Genomic DNA, 12,376 nt, shown 5'->3' on the forward strand with positions numbered 1-12,376 from the left:
CCATAGTAAAGTTTAATGGGAATTTTTCACAGTGTAAATTTTAGTTATGACAAGAAAACTATTTGATTGCTCAGTGTCAATTATATATTTGGTTGTCTTAACTAAATATTTATATTAAAACTCGAAATAAGTTTCTTACCAGGGACAACAAAAAATGGTGGGCGCGGTCTAGTGGCGAGCACCGAACTACTCCCGCTGTTGCTGCCTAACATCATAACTTTTAAATCAATAATCATTAGGTTCAAATATATATTTATTAACCTCGAACAAATTATTTCTAAAATAATTGAATAATTTCGGTAATTTACTGTAAGTTTACTGACTTTTTTCCAAAGAAGAGTAATCAGGGAAATTGTTCGAATTTCTAGAAGAAATTTATATAATTTACCATCAGTTTACTGACTTTTGATTGGACTACCATAAGCTCGGGTATTTTTCAAATTTTTTAAAAAAATTTCTATAATTTACCGTCAGTTTGCTGACTTTCCACTGAAGTCGAGTAATCTCGGGCTTTTTTCGAGTTTTTACAAGAAATTCCTGGGATTTACCGTCAGCTTACTGACTTTTTACTCTACTTCGGTAAAAGGTTGATTAAAAATTTATTAAATAAATATGAAACTTAAAAAAATTTATGAAAGATTATTATTTTAATAATAATCGGTAAAGTATTTCGTAAACTATTAAACTTTAATTTAAAATGAGAGGTAGATAAAGCGATTCCATGTGTCCTATTACAGATACACTTAAAATTAAATGACAGAGAAGTTAAATTGGTTTACAATTTATAAAAAGTAATAAATATAAACTAACTTTTTATATTTAATATTTTAAAAGTAATTTAAAACTATTTTTCTTTACAATCTTGACGTCCGTCTGCGAATGATATATTTCGTTCACTCTGTACAGTAACTACCCTCTTTGAAGACTAGACATATAAATACATATAGATATATATATAACTACAAATAATATACAAGTGAAAAAGATGAAAGCAAGTTGCAGTAAGAGCGGGCAGAAGTAGATTCTCCATTACCTCTCAAGAGAGAGCACGGTTTGATAAATTGACTCGACGGTTTTCACGGAAAAGCACATCCGGTTCGGCTTTTTAATATTTTTTTTTTCCCGGCCATATCTCATGTGCATAATGAATTCGACTCACACACAATAACACATGATATGTAATATAAAATATGTATCAAGTCATAAAACATCAAAGTTTCACTTCTATTTGAAGTTTTTCAGCTAAAAATTTTTATGTAAATTCAAATATAAAAATAAAAAAAATAAAATTAAACTTCTCGGTATTGACTTTACGTTTTGTTTAAACTTATCCCAGTCTTTAATTCATCAGATATGGCCTCGCGTACATGTTTGGAGGCCACCAAACACTCTTTACACTCTTTACTTTATACTTAACTTCCACCGACTCGTATCCAAGTTGTATATATAGCTGAGTTAAGATGAAGAAGAAGAAGAAGAAGAATGAGACGAGCTGAGAAGAGAAGTGTACAAGACATTGAGAAGACGGAGAGAGATCAACCTAAGGGGCAACATCAAGAAGAGTATGGAATTTCAAGGTCGACGAGGTTTCGTCGCAAACTACAAGCAACTGCGGTGTCCCGCAAAAAAAGTTTAATTTTAAAAAAACAAACTATCAAAATAGAAAATAAATATTGTTAAATAAAAATTAATTGTAACTTGGAGTTAAGATTAAATTTTATAAATTTGTAATACGATATTACCGAGGGTGGAAGGTATTAAGTGATTTTAAAGAGGCTTTTTCTCTTTTTTTTGATAAATTTGAAAGAAGGAAGTCTTGTAAGTATTTTGAGGTTTAATTAAATTGAGGAACATGAGGAAATTAATAGGACACATAAGGTCGTCCTTGTTGAAGGGTGACGAGGGTATAAGACTGCCACAAACGAGATGGGTTACAGCTTGAAATCCTTTCTCTTATGTCAAAAGACATACCATTTTACTTATATATCTGTATATATGTATATATATATAAATATCTTTCCAGATAAACGAGCGCGCCTTTATTGAAGTTCGCTGACAAAAGCGAACAAACTATGAAGGGTGAAAAGAGATAACGACAATATGTGTTACTTTGCTACTGTAACTCATATCACAGTTATGATTTTAATAAAAATGTCAATAAAAAAAAATTAAATTTTTTTATTAAAATATTTTTCCGCAATTAGGGGTGATATGAAAACTCAACTATTCAACTTTTTCTACAATGTTTTTTTTTTCGCGATTTGATAAAATAAATGACGTCTGCTCTTAAGACTGAAACGTGTCTTAGAAAGTTTTCTACTCTCTCGAAGATAAAAAAGTTGCGGTAATGAAAAATGAGCACATTTTTTCTATTTTGTAAAACGATAATAATAAATAAGATAAAAGTTTTTAAATTAATATTTATTATTGGATATATATGTATACTTTGATTCAAATAAAAAAATACGAAGCATTAATTAAGTTGAGTAATTTCATTTTGACGGAATGTGGATATAGAATATATTTATTTTCCTAATTAGAGAAAAACTTTTTGATAGGAAAGTTTGATATTCAAATTAAAAAGTTCATTATGTATTTGGTGTAGAGTAATGAGTTGATATTTTGTTAATTATTACCTTCGGATTTCATTCGTCTACTGAAGTGTACTCTTGTTTTCAGTGATTATATTTTATTCATATGTTGAATTAAATGTGAATATGTCTACGCTGGTTTACTCTCGTGGATCGCGTCGATGCGATGCCATCCACAGGAAATTAATTCGCGCGTCCTATTATAGTTGACACAGTACGTGTGTGTGTGTGTGTGTGTGAGTAAGTGAAAATGTGTGTGTGGTTTGTATTTTCGAGAGGAAGTGTCAGGCTACTTTGACAAGTCGCTTGGGATTTATGTTATTCCAGGCCATTTTAGTAAAAAAAAAAAAAAAAAAACTAAAATATAAAATCGAGAGTGGATTCATTAGCCGGCACTAGAGTAACTGATATTGGAAACGTATTTTTTCACTTGAAATAAACTAAAAATTGTATAAAATAAAATACGTTTTTTTTATTTTTATACTCGTAATAGTTTTTGTTTTGGCTAGAAGTTATTTTTAAAAGTACCCATATCTTTTAATGGATTTTTTAAATTATTAAATATATTTTTAAAAATATTATATTCCAGTGAATGTAATTCTGTTAAGTAAAGTAGATTATATTCTACCAAAAAATTAAGGGGATAAGCAGACGAGACGAGTATTTAATAACAGCAATAATTTTTAAATAATTATTGAATTATTTTTAGTATTGAAAAAAGTCCAGCAGTAATTTATTTATATTCAATTTTTTAAAAATAAATATCAAGGAGCGTAGTTAGTGGCCGCGAATAAAAAACCAGCAGTTAATTTTTATTATTTCAAAATCAATATACTTTTATTATTTAACTCTGCATGCGAGAGATTAAAATCTCTTGCCGCCTAGCGGCTGTTTGAAAAATTAACTCCAACGAATTAATATAGTGAAGCTTTTATTAGACTACCGCTTCTTTTTTTATTCATAAAATCCCTATTTTTTTTATTACTTTCATATAAAACACTTTTTATTACTCAGCTCTCATATATTTGTTGATATGAGTTACGAACACAGTATTAAAATATTTTGTTTTTTATTTTTCGCAACTTATATTTTACAATAGTACAACTCAAAATTTTATTTGACTTCAGAGTTGCAGTCTAAATAAACAAAAAATATGTACATGTAAATTTATATAAATTTCAGAGTCGCAGGAACTGATATTTGTAATTTATACTTTCACGTAACAATTGCATACGTGAAAGATGTAAAGCAAGAAATAGACAATAGCTAAATATAAATCAACACACACATACATATACCTTCATATATATTTAGGAAAGTAAGACGAAAATTTTGTAACTCGTAAAATTAGTTAGTGTCGAGTTTCAAAATGACAGACTTGTATCTTAAGCCTGAAAGTCTGAGCTTTTTGATGGCAAACTTAAATACGTGCTTTCTAGTTTATACATACTTTATCTATATATATGTATATATATATGTTTGTACATATATATGTGAGTAAATATCTTTTGGCAAGAAAATATATAAGTATAGTAACATGTGCGGTCACGTATTCACTCATAAAGTATGATTTTATATATTACAAAAAAAAAAGAAAAAGATTGAGAGGTGAGTACTCCACTCTCAGTACAGTTTGAATTTATGCTGACATAGACCGCCTGCAAAAGTCGTTCGTAATATAAATGTACTTATATGTATTATAGTATATAAATTTTTCAACCCCAGGTATTTTAGTTTTACGCTTTACCACCGACCGAAAATCCATAATTAATTTAACTAATTGAAATATTTAATTGAATGTATCGGACTCTAATTGGAAATTTTATTCAGCCGTATTGTAATTTTTGTCATTGAAAATATTAATTAAATTACTTTTGTTTTACTTTTGACCAACTACTGTAATTATGCTTAAATATTGTAGCGAAATTTAAATAATTTATTTTTTTTTTAAATATTTCAATAAAAATTGTTTTCTTTTTTTTTTTTTTTTTTTTTTTTGTAAAAAGAGGGAAATGTGAAAGATAAAGTGGCCTTCTTATTCAATAAATTATATATAAGTATACCTTGAAGGTGAAAAAAAAAATATATAAATTTTTTTAGTTTATTTTTTAAAAATATATTTCTCATCTTTAAAGCCCGCCTTCGGCCGGTTAAAAAATAAGAATAAAAAGAATGATGACCGTAAGGATAAATCCGGAAAAGTCTCGGTAAATCTCGTGTATTGGAAATCCAAAAGGAATAGAAATAAAATTAAAAGAAAAGTATAAGAAAAAAAAATAGCGAGTAGCAGGTTCAGGTACACGTCCTTTGAAAAGATCTTTCTTAAGATTTTCCTTTGGAAGTGGATTTAAAAAATGTTTATCTTTTTTTCCAGCTACTTTTCTATTAAATAAATTTTTTTTCTTCATTTATTTTCTCATTACGTTGCCTTACATAACATAATTAAATATAAATTGAAGCATTACATTGAACAAGCTTTCTTGTTAATTATATGTTTTTAAAAAGTATAAAATGGATAAAAGCACATTAACTTACCCCATGATTGGCGTTTACGGTCGGGTCAGGTTTAGCGACCCCCGGACGTTCTTTTATCGCTAATAATTTAGCTTTTTTTTTAACTTTCCCGCCCGCCTGCCGTAATTTAACCGTAACAGCTTTCGTTTTGAAGCTTTCAGCAGAATATACACAAGTTAGCATTTTATTTTCAATTTTTAATTTACTTCTACTACTAAGCAGCTTTTACTGGCACATTTTTTTTTTTCCTTAATTACGACTCGTATATTTTATTTTTAAAATTTTTCCTTTCCTTTGATCCTGAAACTAGACTCGGCTAGACTGAAATTTTATATATCCCGTAGTCTTTGTAGTCAGCACAACCTCTATTAAAGTCTCCAAGGGCACACAGGTTTCTGTGAAATGAATTTTCTATGGTTTGTAAACTGCACGCTTTTCTGCCCTGCACTATTTTAGATTTCTTTCTCTATTCTTTTATTATTATTTAAAACTTTTTTATATATTTTTCTCAATTTTCTTCCTCTCTGGCTTTCAGATCCTTTATGTTCGTAGATCTATTATTACTATTATTATTATTATTTTATATATAGAATAGCAAAGTACTGGCAGAATATAATGCAGAAGTTTGTCCGGCGCCTTTTTACGGCCCGTACACACAAACCTGTTGATTTAACGGCCTCTGTACTCTAGAGTTGTGACATTTTTTTCCTTACACGTATTCCTCTAAATGTCACTTCAGTTTCTATAATTGACCAATAGTCTATTTTTTTTTTTTTAAATTATGTACTCCATATTATTTGATTCTTCACTTGTTGATTTTCTGTTTTTCAAAAATATTAATTATTAATTTACATCAGTATGCAATTAATTTAATGTCAACATGGTTTTTTTAGTGGCACAAAAATCGTGTTTTTAGTTACTGACAAAAAAAAAAATTTATTTAATAACGCAAGTAAATAAAAGTTGATTATGAAACGTCATCGATCCACTTAGTTGCAATGCGTTGTGTTATAAGTTATAAGTATGTATGTATATGTATATGTACATACATATAAGTAAAATGAGAGAAATATGCCCGAGTAATATGATGATGAGTCGGTGCATTCTCTCATCGTCTTTTTCTCTTGACACCGCCGACGATGGAATGCAATCTACACGATCTTATTGAGACTTTTATCGGGTTTCATCGAGTGTGTTAGTCGCTTGTAACGACGTTGATGCATCTGATAATTATTTCATCTTGTCTCATATATTTAGATACATACATGCACACATTCATATGTTCATAGTGATAAAAATAAGTTTGAATTTTATATTTAAATTTGATATTAATAAAACGTGTTAAATCATCACATGAGAAAATAAATAATTTTTTATGTATTTTTAATTTACTGTAAAAAATCGGGAGTAAATACAGATTTTATTCAAATTCAAATTCGCTCCGTCACTCGGAGGTTTTTCAAAAAAAAATCACTCCACATACGGAGTAAATAAAGAATTTGTGTTTTTATTGAAGTAATATGAATTTTATTTAATTCGGAGTTTTAATATTTTAAAAAATCCCCTTCGAAGTAAATTTTACTCCGAGGGAATTAAATAAATAGTCATCCGCTCCGAATTTACTCCGGATTTAATCCGCGTTCTCCGCAAATTTTTTACAAAAATTTTTTTTTTTAATTTTCAAAACTTGCATGGCTTTTAATAAAAATAAATTAGTCAGTTGACACAAAATTAAAATATTTAAAAATTAATTTCTGATACATATTTATGACTCAATGTAATAATCGTCAATAAAATTGATATTGTTGAAAATTAATTGACTTATGCGCAATAATAAAACAATTATTTAAATGAGAGAAAATAAATTACATCGTGATAGAAATTTTCGTTCATATTTTTTTTTAATTTCAGATAATTTTCCCATATAAAAATTTGCTAATTATTTAATAATGGTTAATTGAATTGTTATTTGACAGGTAACATATAAATGTATTCAATAAATAGATTCATTAAATAAAATTAATGAATTAATTATTTGTAAAATAGTTTAATATCACGGCCGTATATCAAATAAACGCTCTTTTACAACCGCATGTAATACAACTAACGTTTAAACTCGTTCCTCCAGTATTTCTCAGTAAAATATTTAATATATATATATATTTATAGGTATGTACCTGGTATGTCTATATATATTTATATATAAAGTATATGAATGCTGTAAAAGTACGGAAAAACAATGTCATCTCGTGGGTAGAATGTGAGCCGCGAGAGGTGATGCTGGCGACAAAGAAAAATAATAACAAACAAAAAAAAAAAAAAAATAATAATAATAATGGTAAATAAATGAAAAGAAGTGAACTCGTCTTGCGGTTGTGCTCTTTTGAGACAAAACGAACGCTCTCACACACCGATTCCCTCATTCTTTTCTTTCATATTCATTTTTTTTCATAAAACGTGTATGTATGTATCTTTTATTTTTCAGAGCAATGCAGCAGGTCGTCGCACAGCTAGACTATTTTCTTTGCACAAAAAAAAATTTCAGTTTTTTAAAATTAATATTCATTTCTTAAATGAAACCTTTGAAAAATTACTATTCAAATTCATTATTTTTTAAATTACTTTCAGCTGTTAATTATTCCGCGTAAATTAAACGTTTTCATAGAATTCAAATTACATTCAATATGTTTACATAACCAAGTTACGTTAAAAATCCAATGAAAATTTTAATTATATTTTTATTTATTGCGTTATTAAAATAAATGGATTCAAATGTTTTTTTTACTCCGAAGCATATTTTTATAAAATAAATTTACTGACTAAATAAATCAAGTAATTATAAAAAAATTAAATTACAACAGTCTATTTGATTTATATAAATTTAAAAAAAAATTATAATGAACAAAAGAATTCCAAAATGTCATAAAAAATACATAAATGGCATTTTGCAAAAAGGCGCTCTTGTTTTGTGTTGAGTAAGCATCAACGAGTTTAGTTAGACTCCTTTCGCCAAGCAATTTGTCAGTTGGAAGTGAGAGCTTGTCGATCTGTCATGACCAGGCCAATGGAAACACTGTTCATATATTTGTACATATATATATATATATACATTACATAGAAATACAAAACGTATTGTACATAGTAACGTTCAATAGCAAGTCTGTCTCAGTATATTTCAGTTTGAATAGTGGGTAGAGCAAAAATTTAACTCGCATATTGCTCAGACCATAAACGATAACTCGTTCGCAATATACTATATTGAAAGCAAACAAATAAACAAAAAACTAAATAAAATATATGAACAAAAAAAAAAAAAATAAAATACAGTACAATACAATGCAATAGGATTGACACGAGAGTTTACGCCTACAGGGAATATATATTATACATATGTATTTTTTGTTTTTTTCCGAGCGTGTGCACATATGTGTCGGATGTGTGGTACTGCGGCTGCGGAGGCTGGATATAATAGGAGAAGAGCAGACTAGAGGACACAGGATGCCGGTTGATGGTATAAGTGTAGAGTGTAGAGCATGGAGACAAGATTAAATGTGAAAGACAGACTAAAGTTCATGCTCTAACGGTGTCCCATCGTGTCGCTCGTGATGCTGTCCACTGGAGGGTATTTTCAGCGATGCGACTGAGACTGCTCTCCCGTAGCGAATGCCCACCCGGAAGAACCGGCCACTAGACTGACTAACGTAAGAACGCAGAACGAGGATGATCAAGTCCACTGTCCCTTGATTCTCATTCCTGTCTCATTCCCATGCTATACTATATGTTGTTATGTGCCTTAACACAACACTACACTCTCTCACTTACTCCATTATGTTACAGCCCAGTCTGCTCTTGTCTACTCCAATCCATCGAGTATCGAGTGAGTCTTATAAAAAACTGGTAGGCTGCTATTTCGCCGATTACGGAATTTATCTTACTTACAATGAAAGATAACTTATACCCCTTGTTTTTGTAGCTCTTAGATAATAGTAATGGGCTCGTCTTTCATTATTAATTCTTTTGGATACGGGATTACTTATCTGGTGGTTTAGATAAGGACGTAATAAATAGGGAGAGATATGTTGAGAGCAATGGGAACTATAAATAATGTTTACTTCACATGAGTTTTTTTTATATTTAATTACTTTCCCATGGAGATTGTAGACGTCAATGGTATTTTTATTTTTCGGAACGAAATTAGGTTTTTAAATTTTTTTAAGCGTTAAGATTAGAGAATTTAATTAAAAGCTGCTATTATTTATTAAAGTAGACTTTTGAAAAATTCAATGATTTTATTTTGAAAAAATTTGGAAGCTTTAATTTTTTTTAAAGAAAATTATGGGATTAAAAAAAGTTTTATTAAATTTTTCAAGTGTTAGGGGGTAGTTTTTATGTGATGTGATTTAAGCATGAGTGAAGCAAACATACATAGAGTTTTCTGGGTTACATATATGTAGGAATATGTATATATGAGTGAGGTGTCCCGTGTGATTTGGGAACTCGGTTGTGACAAAGTACAACGGGGCGATGTGTCCGTGGCGCGATTGGGGGTGAAAATGTGACGGGAGACTCGCGACGACCACCTAAACCGCCATTTCCCAAATGCAATAATGTCACACGCTACGGGGTGTGTGCATTCGACTGACGAAAATCAATTCTGCTGGTAGTTAAGTGAGAATCGTCGATAGTTGTCGTATATGTTGGTTTTGGTTTTTTATTTTATATTACCGCTCTACTCTTCAAAGATGAGTACTCTTTGTTATTAATTTCAGCATAACCTACTTTTTTTATTCTATGTAATTTTTATACAGCTATCAACTTTTTTATTTTTTAGTTTTATTGTTTAATTGGTTTTGATCGTATCACTGTATCAACAGGTCAATTGAGATATTTGATACAGTTCAATGAATTTATTTTTTATTATTAACAAAAAAAATTTACAAATTTTTTCCGCAATTGAAACTTTTCTCTTTGTAAATTTTTATTATCAACAAATAAAATAAAATAAAAAAAAGTATATGTATATAATTATATATTTATGGATTTTAAGTAAAAAAAGACAGAAATAGGATTTGAAAAAAAAAAAAAAAAAAAAAAAAAGAAAAGGTAAAATTATTAGTGAAAAGAAGGAATGTGCAGGTAAATGGGAAATGAGGATTACCGTCTGGAAACGATGAGTCATAGTCACAACATTCGCGTACTAACCATAGACTATGCTTATTATATATGGCACTATACTATACATATATTTATATATATATATATATATAGTTAAGTTTATATTAGTAGTGAGACTTGGACTTGGACTGAATGTTGGAGTCATAGACCGTCAGTATTTATATTGTCAGTACGTAGCGACTAGTAGAGTACAGAGTACAGAGGAGACGTAGAGTACAGTAGTATAAACATTGTAGTTTGTAGCGTTTGTAGTAAACGTAAAGTAGTAGACAGTGAACAATTTGCTACTTAGCAAGAGCAACGCCTTACTTTGCTGAGTAGCGCACAGTGAATGACAGTAACGGGCACCACAGGTAATTTATTTCTAACCCGATGTTGTCGCGTCACAACTTAACGTTGTCTCTACTCGTGGTCGCGCTTTTTATACATCTCATCTTTACAACTTAGCTAAGAGCTCTCCTATTCAGGATACAGACAATATATTTTTTCGTCTGCGTTATTTATCATTTCCTTATTACATCATTTACTTTACTTTATTCTTATTTTTAAGAACTACTCTATTTTTTGCTTCGGAGTAATTTATAAAATTGTTTATTAATTTCGCAATTTCGGTATATATTTATTACCTACTTATATTAAAGTACGATTTTGATATAAATTGACACTTCCGGACCGTCAAGTTTTTAAATTTTAAATTCAACAAAATTTTGAAATTAGTCATAATTTTGAATTTTTATTTCAGTTTTAAATTTGTAAAAAATTAAAGTAGAAAAAAGTTAATTTTTAAAACACAACACAAACACGACGTAATAAATAAACAAAAAACAAACACAACAAAAAATAAAAACACCTGCCACTAAAAAAATGTAACAATAAAAATACTTGTGTATGTATTGTGTAAGCATTAAAACCATGTATTGACATTAAATGATTACGTCAGTTTAAAAAATACCGGCATGTGATGATTGCGTTGAATCTGAAGGTCACGTGGTGGAATTAAGTCGCGTTAATTATAACAAAATCTTGATATTATTTTAAAAAATTCACCTGGTCTTAGATATTTTTCATTTAACGAAACTACTGATGGTCTTTTAAATGGCAAGTAGCAAGTAGTAAATAGTTAATAGTGAATGACAAACCACGTCGATCAGTGGTCGTCGAGGAACTGCACGCTTGAGAGTTAAGCGCGAAGCGTCGCGTTATCCTCCGCTAACCGAGAGCATCCGAAATTTTCCGAAGCTCAGGTGGAGGGGAAAATGTAAGAGTGGGCTAAAAAGTTGTGAAAAACGTAAAAATTAAGGCATTAATAACAGGACAGTAATAACAATAATAATGACAAGTTATTTTTTATTTAAATTTAAATTTTAAAGTTGACTAAAAAGTTAACTCGAGCATATTTATAAAAGATTTGTATTTTAACAAGTTTTGTTAATTACCCAGTGCAGTCTTTCGTTCCATTTCATTTTATTATTTCTCTTACTCCGCCTAACTGAGCACCAGTTTAATGCTAAATGTTGTTTTAATGTTAAACTAATGTAATTGCTAAAGAAAAATATACTCGTGCTTGCATCAGTGTGCAGTACTTTATTCAACGGTTAATTAAGCGGTGATTTAAGAAAAAAAGAAATTTTTTTTTATTGAGATTTATTTAATTTTTGAATTTATTTTGAACCTTGACGTTTAGTCTTCGTCAACGGTCTATTATGTTTAATTACTTTGATGTGAGGCATCAAGTGTACTCGAATGAATGAACAACTTGGTAATGTATTAAATTTAACCGAGCAAAATAGGTGAAGATGTTTAGTTTTGCTTGCTTAATTCTCGTATCTTTTATCTTTGTGACGTACGATTGTCGTTATTATTTATTATTTTTTGAATATTGTTATTATCACGAGTATTTTAACCCGTGCAGTTCTTAATATTTAGTTTTTTTTTTTTTAATCAACTTTTCGTGCTGCAGAAAGTTCCAGAATTCGCTTGGGTATTCCGGATAGTTAATGAATTTCTGGAATGTTCTAAAAAGGTACAATACTTTGTGAAATGCTAGTGAGAGTTATTAGAATTTTTGAACATTTAAATAAAAGTAAGTCTTGAAA

The 12,376-nt window shown here is 29.2% G+C and overlaps 1 protein-coding gene across 5 annotated transcripts in view; it reads right to left on the reverse strand.

The window, feature by feature from the left end:
- LOC103577409 (dual specificity protein kinase splA) overlaps positions 1–12,376 on the reverse strand; it is an 84,798-nt gene that overhangs the window by 24,937 nt on the left and 47,485 nt on the right. Inside the window, exons 1-2 of one of the 5 annotated variants that reach the window (XM_008558024.3) lie at positions 11,233–11,428; positions 5,127–5,925 (exon numbers count right to left, since the gene is read on the reverse strand). The exons of the other annotated variants lie outside the window; for them this stretch is intronic. Of the exons in view, the coding sequence (XP_008556246.1) occupies positions 5,127–5,288 (162 nt within the window). The 5' untranslated portion in view covers positions 5,289–5,925; positions 11,233–11,428. Of the gene's footprint in view, positions 1–5,126; positions 5,926–11,232; positions 11,429–12,376 lie in introns of those variants that run through there. 5 annotated transcript variants of the gene reach the window in all.

This window comes from Microplitis demolitor, chromosome 4 (assembly GCF_026212275.2).
Source record: "Microplitis demolitor isolate Queensland-Clemson2020A chromosome 4, iyMicDemo2.1a, whole genome shotgun sequence".
NCBI classification, from domain to species: Eukaryota; Metazoa; Arthropoda; class Insecta; order Hymenoptera; family Braconidae; genus Microplitis; species Microplitis demolitor.